The 9,190-nt window shown below is 35.1% G+C and overlaps 1 protein-coding gene across 1 annotated transcript in view; it reads left to right on the forward strand.

The window, feature by feature from the left end:
• Positions 1 to 309: 309 nt before the first annotated feature.
• LOC110100837 (ATP-dependent DNA helicase Q-like SIM) overlaps positions 310 to 9,190 on the forward strand; it is a 35,388-nt gene continuing 26,507 nt past the window's right edge. The window contains exons 1-5 of the mRNA XM_028699385.1: positions 310 to 571; positions 5,676 to 6,429; positions 6,557 to 6,776; positions 6,865 to 6,975; positions 7,175 to 7,364. Of these exons, the coding sequence (XP_028555218.1) occupies positions 5,754 to 6,429; positions 6,557 to 6,776; positions 6,865 to 6,975; positions 7,175 to 7,364 (1,197 nt within the window). The 5' untranslated portion in view covers positions 310 to 571; positions 5,676 to 5,753. The remainder of the gene's footprint in view (positions 572 to 5,675; positions 6,430 to 6,556; positions 6,777 to 6,864; positions 6,976 to 7,174; positions 7,365 to 9,190) is intronic.

Below are 9,190 nucleotides of genomic sequence, written 5' to 3' on the forward strand. Positions count from 1 at the left end.
GTTGAGCCGCGCGGTAAAAAGTAAGAGCACGTGGCGACATGTTATTGGCCTCCGGATGTAGAGCTACGTTCGATGTCCGAACCTAATAATTGTTCTATAACATGATGTAACGGATCAATCAAATTAAATTTATACATGTCATACATAAAATTTGAACTCAGAATTTATTAATTAATAGATAAAATTTTTAACCAACCGATCAAAAAGAGCTCAGCCAATTTTTTCAACTAACCAAATTTTTTTTTTTCATATTTTCGTGAAAATAAAAAAAATTCCGAAATACCCGCCATCCTTAAGCAGTCGATTCGACCGTACTGCATCAAACTTTCCCGCTACAGGAAGAGATCGAAAGCCCTAGCAAAAAAATATCCGATTTAGGCCTCTTCTTCGGCGTCCCGGCGGAGGGGGACAGCTGCGGTACCCCAGAGCTCGCTTGTCGACGTCGAAAGAATTCGCTGAAGTCTTTAGCCCCGATCAAACCTCTTTCGCACCTCTAAACGCTTAGCGAAATCTCCTGGTTCTGTCCGAAGAGCATTACCTTCCGAGGTTGTCTGTCGAGGATTTCATGCGGGTGAGTTCTCTCGCTGCTTCTCCATTTCTTGTATTTATTAGTATGGGATCTTGCTCAAATTTATGCTAGATTTGAGCTTACATTCATTGGAAACCCACATTTTGTTTTCACGGGTTAGTTGGCATTATGCCGACCCATTTAATCGGGACGGGCTTACATCCATTTTAAGGCTCATAAATGAGACTTACAACCTTAAGGAACAGAAAACTCAATAATGGGTCTTATAACTTGAAATAAGAGGTAAGGTGGCACAATTTGTTTAGTTTGACGAGTTTGTTGGGTTTTTTTTTTTTGGCTTTTTAATTTGGACTAAACTTACATTTGTTAGAGAGCTTACATAGGGAAAGTATTTTGATTTGTTATTCTAAAATTTAAGAGGAGCATTGGGACTTATTACTTTGTTTGTTAAAGATAATTAATTTGCCGAGATCTATAACATTAGGTTTTAGGAGTTATGACGCTAGTCTTGTTGTTTTGAATGTAAAATGACATGCGAGGATGAATATCTATCTTGTCCCATAGACAAGACGTCCCAAATAATGGGTCTTATGAACTCCTAGTCTATGTAAGGTGGCCAAGAGTCCTTGTCACGATTTCCTCATTTCATTGTCGTCAAGGGTTTAAAAAATTGGATAGGAACGACGATGTTGGCGAGATCCCGTTTAGCCTCCTCCAACGAGTTTCTATCATGACTTTCTAATTTCAGCATTGTCAAGGGTTTTAGAAGCCGCATAAGAATGGAAGGAAGCAGTTTTGGTTGGTGTAGTCGGGTGTGGGGTTGGGTGAAGGGGTTAAGTGGCATGGTGAGTAAATGAAGGAGGAGAGGTGTGTGCAGGATCTGCAGGTGATGAGGAGGTGAGGCATTCGTTTGGTTTGTGGGTAGTGAGAGGAAGAGGAATGGGGTCAAGGGCTTTGGTATGAGAAATTGATGGGGAAAGGGAGCAATGTATGGACAGAAGAAATGAGGAAAATATCAAAAGGACTTGTGGCTTTTGAAGTTCATTAGATGGGAGAGGGATATGAGCTTTGTGACTATCTTTTGGGGAAGAAGCGAAATTCGTGGGTTTGGTAGTTCCCAGAGAAATTGTGCATGGGAATGAGGAAATAATCACAAGGGATATATGTTATAATAATAATAATAGGAGTATAATGATATTAATATTGAAATTAATTTTATAATTTTGTTAATTTTTATATTTGAAATGGTTTTTTGTATATTGATCCTTTTTTGCTAAATTCTCACGCCCACATAACTCAATTTATGTTGTCATCTTGCACGTGAGTATTTCATGTTTCGCCTTCGTGTGGTGTGTAAGGCAAGAGCCTTTTTTATGGAGGTTTTGATGCTGCAGACTCATCGAAGAAGTCCTTTTTGTGAAATTGGCGACGATAGGGTGATTTTATGTGGTGTCGTCTTTGGTCTTTTTCATTTTGGTCACGGTTGGTTGAATTGGGCGTGTGAATTATTCATTGATAATTTATATGCTACAGATACATCGACACAGTCCATTTACAAAAGGAGGGATGGTTAGAAGATTTTGAATTTGCATTATTCATTTTGAATCAGCTTTGCTTATTTTATCATTTTATATATTAACATGTGATGATTCATAAGGAACTCGTAGAATTAGATGAAGAGTTGAATGTCACATTAGAATCACAGGAGAAACATGTGGCATCATGAGTATATCACTTAATCCTGCTAGAAGTATATGTATGCCATTACCACCTAGTAAATCATCATTCGTACTCATCAAAACATGCACCTAGTAACATGGAGAATTATCCATAGGCATCATGTATGTCATAGGCAGCACAGGGAACCTAGTTTGCCTGATGAATGAAAACATGTAAGATTGAAGTAGGATCACATAATCTCGGTGTAGGATTACATATATACCATCATGGATCATGTAGGAACATAAGCATATCATGGGATCTAAGGATTCACCATGCTCTACTACATGTATGTTTTGTCACATGTATACCATCATGAGAGCATGGTCAAAACCATCTCCACATCATCTTATTGTAGAACACATGGTGAAGCAAAAGAAAACATAGGGAAACATTATATGACTGCATTTCTTTCATCAAAGCGTGGTGGAAATCTACAAGCATGCGAAATGGACACTATGTAGAAATTTCATTTGTGAGGTTGTTGCACCCTTGTAGTCAAACATGGCTTGGTTGGTGGAATAACCAAGCTCAAATTGCTTTGAAGTTCCTCTTGCATTAGGTGTGTTGAAGTTATTAAAAATATTTATGCTGAAGATCTAATTAGTATTAGCAGTTTTGGAATATAAAAAGAATATTCAATAGAATATATTTACATCAATGATCAACATTAAGTCCATAACTTTTTATGTCGATTATAACAATGTTTAGAAAGAATGCTTAGAGTGTTGTGCCTTGTTGCATGTTTTTCAGTAATGACATATTGGTGAGATATTTACTGAAGTAGAAGTTGAAATAATGCTGGTAATATTTAGTGGATAGAGAGGTTTTGAAGAGTGCAAGTTTAGTGAATGTGATACTAACATTTGTTGGTAAAAAAATATCTTTAGGTAAGGAGACACTTATGTGTGAAAGTTTTGAATATCATGGATTTATTATATATATATATATATATGAGTTTGAATATAATGAGTGCCTAATTTTTAGAGTTAACATGAGTGCCTAATTTTTAGAGTTAACATTGAGTGTCTTGGAGTATTACGTGATAAGGTGATATTATGAAAAATTAATGCTAAATATAAAATTGTAATTAGGTTGGCTATGATGTATGGATCAGGGCAATAGACAATAAAAATTATTGATAACTAAGTTGAATGTGATATGACTCGTCATGTTAAAAGGTGAAAAGTTTCTCTTTGGAATTCCTGTGGATGGATTATTTATGTTTAATTTTAATTGGATAAAAGCAAATTTTGTTTATCATTAAAACCAATGTATTGCATTAATTCAAATGTAAATACTAGATGCGATAGTGAATGATTATATTAGAGGAATGTTTGGATTAACATTTATTGAAGGTAAGTTAATTGTAATAGATTTAGGTGGTTTGGACATGTATGAAAAAGGGTAGAAAGTTCACTATTAGACAAATATATAAAGACAACATTTGAGAACCTGGTTAGACTTAACACAACATGGATTGAAGTTGTTTAAAATGATTTGCAAAGAAAAGGTTTACCATCTTAGTCCATGCTCAACATGAATGGATGGAAAATGAGGATTTATAAGGCCCAAGTATAATTATTGTAAGGCTAATGCTGATGATGCACCTAGTTCATTAATTTTATAGAAAGGGGCCCAAAAATACAATATATTCAAGAAATTTGTGCTACAAATCTAGAAAATTGCATTAGTATCCTATAACAGGCTGTTGTAAAATGATATTTTCTCTAAATGTTTTAGTATTTAAAATTTAAAACTGGAAAAAATATAAAAATTTTAAACCTCGTAGCACATAATTGGGGCCAACATGATTAAGATATCCTTTAGTGGTGTGATTTTCACACCCCGTAGCACATGATTCAATTTTGAACGTACACCATATTGCCTTTGATCTACTTAAAGTGGCATAAAAAGCCTTCAAGCGCACTTTTGTTGACTCCCAATCAATAAAATAAAGTTATAGTAGAGTTTGAACCTCAAAACACATGCTAGGAAACTAGGAACACAAAATTGTATCAGTAATCAATCCTTGGAAATGATGACTTAATGTACTGAAAGACAATGAGTTATGTGTACACCATAACAGTACGTTATTTCATTTCATTGGATATAAATGTATAAAATGTACAAAAATGCATGCAAACGCCCTAGTGCACCCACCTAAAGTGGTATACACCAAAAAAATGTACACCTTATGGGATAAAATAAAATTAATTAGTTTTATGCCATATAGGCTTCATGCTAGCTCAATTAATATCACACCAATAAAATGTACATGCTTGTGTAAGCTTCATGCCACCTTAAATAATATTAAGGCAACGAAAAGTACATGCTCAAGGTCTTCCATTGCTAGGGTAATCCAAAGAAAGTTAGTTTACTAATGATTTTGCTTTGCCTTGTCTTGCTTCTGACTTAATGTTGGTCATGCCCACTACCTTTGAATCACAATTGGCCAAGCTTCATTCCTTCTAGCCATTCAGCTTAACTGATACTACAAGACTTATGCAAGTAAGGTGAACTGGTATTTATCATGAAAATTATTCCCTTCACATAATCCACCCCCAGTCCTCATGGGGTTACCTCAAAATGCACCCCCAGTCCTCATGGGATTATCTCAAAATTTGAATTGTTGCTCTTAATGGGGTACAAATTCAAAACTGAATGTTTGCAACTTCCCTGACTTAGCTATTTGTTACAATTAAGGGTTCACCATTCGTCATTGGCAGCCATTTCTCCATGTATGAAGCCATTGTGCAATGGGGCATACCTAGAATGATTTCTCTAAGTTAGTACCCTAGAATGTTGAGTTAAGTGGCGTCAAATGAGAATGTATTCCAAACAATTGGTATAAATAATTATGGGGGTTTGCTCCTGTAGAAAGTCTAGAATCCCAGAATCAATTGAAACTGTGATATTTTGGATGAAATCTTGTTATATTCATATTTATTTACCTATAGAGAAAATATTTTAATTCTCCTCATAAGAAGTGCTTTTCTCCGAGCTCATATTATGATCTGAAATGATTGCGATCACAGTTTATATTTGTGAAATATAAGTTTTGTGCCTTTCTAAATAGAAAAATTGACTATTCCTATGTTATTTGGTCTATCCATGTGTGTAATTTGAAATCACTGCAGCCATATTGTATATTTAAGGAATATATGAGTTATTTCATTTATAAATAGAAACTTGACTCTTCCTACCATACTACTTGACGATTCCTAATACCCGTCTTGACTATTTCTTCAAATTCACCAACAAATATCTTTTTTCTGAGTGAAAGTAAAGAAGTTCCATCACATTTATAGCTGCATTTGCTGTTTTTTATGTAAATTTTGGCTTTTTCCCTGCTTTCTAGGAATCTTTTTTCATGTGCTGAAATTTTGAGATTTGCAAATGGTTGCCATCTTTTGCTATGTGTCAGTATGCCTTAAGGAAATGCGACTAGCTACTGATGACGAAATTTGCGTGATTCTGGTTTGCTTTTAAAGTAATCAAAACGATGGGGGGGACCAATTTATCAGCTGACAATGTCGTATCTGAACTACTTGACATGGGTTTTGAGTTTGGTAAAGTATTAGAAGCTTTAGAAGCCGTTGGTCCAGTTCTAAATGATGCTGTAGACTTCATTTTGAATGATTGTAGCAACAAAAATGCATATACGAAGTCACAACAGGCCTTCACCTGTTCCAAAACTCCAAATTGCTCCTTGGAGGAAGATGAAAACTCGTCACAATCACTGTGTAGGATGAAGCAGTCCCATATCACAGATCTTCTTCCATCTTTTTCTAGATGTAAAAGGGACATTTTTGAAAGTTCGTCAAAGTCTTCATTTGATGCCATAGAGATGGCTATGTCTAGGTTCCTAGATGAGGAAGAGCAAATTAATGTTGATGGAAAAAATCAACATAAAACTGAACCTTTTCCATCTTGGATGGATGCTCACTCTTATACGCTTCCGAAGGAGTTTTTGCAACAAAATGGAAACTTTCAGCATCAACAAATTCCACAGTTTAATAACACAGATGGCCAAGGCATGATGATGAACTGGGAACAAAAAGTTGGCGATGCCTTACAAAAGCATTTTGGATTTTCTTCCTTGAAGGGCTTTCAGAAGGAAGCCATCAAGGCATGGTTAGCACACAAGGACTGTCTTATTGTTGCTGCTACTGGCTCAGGTATCTCTTGTTTACTTCTACATACATTAACATTAGTTGTTGCTCCACTTATTTCATTTTGGAACTGACTACATATTGCAAGTTAATTAGGATAAATTTTGATTTCACTGCACCATTCATTGTGCAGGGAAATCCCTCTGCTTTCAGATTCCAGCGCTATTATCCGGAAAGGTGGTTGTTGTGATTTCACCCTTGATAAGTTTGATGCATGATCAATGTTTAAAACTTTCAAAACATGGGATATCAGCATGCTTTCTAGGATCCGGACAACCTGACACCACAGTTGAGCAGAAAGCCATGAATGGGGTGTATAGAATAGTTTACGTCTGCCCAGAGACAGTCTTAAGGTTGAAGCTTAGTTCTTCTGCCCTTTTTTTCTTTTTAATTGTAAATTATTGCTGATCGTTTGCTCATTAACTGTTTTTCCTCTGGCAGAATTTTAGAACCACTGAAGAGGCTTGCAGCAAATAATATGATAGCACTTTTTGCCATTGATGAAGTTCATTGTGTTTCTAAGTGGGGTCATGACTTCCGCCCTGATTACAGGTTTGTTGTTCATCATGGCTAAAACTTTTAACTTTGCTTACCTCTATTTTGCAAGTAGCAATTTTCTAGCATTTGTAGAATTCTATGGGGTGATTGTATTCTTCTTTTGTGATGTATATTTGTTATATTATAGATCGTGGATTATATTAAAAAAAAAAAAGATCGTGGATTATATTAAGATCTGTTGTGTTCTTATTAGGCGGTTGTCTGTGCTAAGAGAAAACTTCGTGGCCTCTCATATCCAGTCACTGAGATTTGATATTCCGCTGATGGCATTAACTGCTACTGCAACTCTTGATGTTCGAGAAGATGTTATAGAATCACTGCACATGTCCAGAGAAACAAAAATTGTTCTGACTTCTTTTTTCAGACCAAATCTGCGGTTTTCTGTAAGTTCTTAAACTGCAGGCTTGCAGCAATAGATATTTTGCATGAAATACTGGAACTCATAAATACTTCCGGAGTAGAACCTCTTTTTTTTAAAAAAAAAAAATTTAACTCAAATGCGCATTCTGTTTATTGTGCTATTCTCTAATTTTTCTGTTGTTAAATACATTTATACCGTGTAGAAATTGGTTTAGTTTAGTTTAGTCATTTTTTGGTGGAAATGCTTGCACGCTTTTGACATTTATCCGCAACAGTTATGTGATTGATGGATCGTAGAATTATAAACAAGAGAAGTGATGGAAATGGAAATGAATTGTAAAGACTCAAGAGGATAGGCTAACAACTCTCATATCTCTCGTAAGTATATAATGGATGATTGTACCATGGAACTGCATTTGATCACAAAGGAAGAATAGTCATGGGCGATGTGATGCACCTGTAGATCTAGGGTGAGCGCTATAAAGCCTTAGTTATGTTATCTTCAGCAGCCTGGGCTTTTGAAGGAGTTGTGCTTTTGTAAAGTGGTCCTCTTTGTCACGACCAAACCCGGTTAACTCGTGTAGACGAGGTGGGAACGGAATCGGACGTTCAGAACATTACGATTTTCTTAAATCATGCTTTTAATAAATCTAAAAGACTTCACAATTCACTAAAAGCGTCTCTTAAATTTTGTCCAAGCATATATTTAACACTTCAAGTCATAACAAAAGAGAATTCATTTACACATGGTGGTTACAAAATTAAACAATTCATGCCAAAACCACCCAAAAGGGAATTTAACTATAACCAATAAAACATCAAAAGAACCTGTCAACCGGTACACGACAGCTGTAGGTGAACCTTAGGTTGTCAGCCATTTCTTGCAGTTGGTTCTCCTGAAAAGTATCCCAACACGAGGGAGTGAGCTAACACTCAATAAGAATTCTCTAATCCTAACATTTTCACATGTCTTTGAAATGAAAATTCACATTATATGATAATGATGAAATGCCTTGATTATTTTTCTACACATGCTAGTTTTCATATGTCTTATGAATGTTAAGTGTTTTATGTATGCCATATGCATATGCCTTATGTATGTCAGGTGATAAATGTCATAGCTTATGTATGTCATAACATAGGTATATTATATGTTTATTTATATTTTATCATATACAACTGTACCGGAGTATCATGAGTGTACTGATTAGGTACACAAACATCTTTTTGGCCATTTATTTATTTTCCTCTTGTGCCCTAAAGGGTCATATTGTTCCGTATTGCTCATAATCGTGCTTTCGCACCATATTTGGTACTCCGCTTTCAACATGCACAATCAATTTCATACTCTTTCCATATAGGCATATGAATGTAATCTCTTTCCATATATCATTATTTATCTTAAACATGAAGTAAATGAATGCTTAGTGTTAAAAATAAACAATGCATTTGTTATGTGTCAAAACAACTAAAAATTTCACTTGTCATGTGTCAATTAAGTAAAACCAAGATTTTAAAAGGCGAAATCGGGAATCGAGGCGTTTTTTTCTAAGCGAGGCGAGGTGTAAGCCTCGAGGCGGATCGAGGCGTAAGCCTCAAAACGATTAAAATAAATTAATTTAAAATTTTAAATAATGACAAAAAATAACAAAATATTATGTCAACTATGAATTTGAAGATTTGTTTTAAGATAATATTACTGGAATACAATATTTAAAATAAACTCACTTAAAAATAAAATATTCCCTTAGGATCAAGACCCAAAGCAGGCTCATCATCACTTTGATTGTCTTCAGAAGAATCTTCATAATTAAAGTAAAATTCATCCTCAACCTCTTCTTCATCTATA

The sequence above is a fragment of the Dendrobium catenatum genome, unplaced genomic scaffold, assembly GCF_001605985.2.
Source record: "Dendrobium catenatum unplaced genomic scaffold, ASM160598v2 fragScaff_scaffold_1271, whole genome shotgun sequence".
Classification (NCBI taxonomy): Eukaryota; Viridiplantae; Streptophyta; class Magnoliopsida; order Asparagales; family Orchidaceae; genus Dendrobium; species Dendrobium catenatum.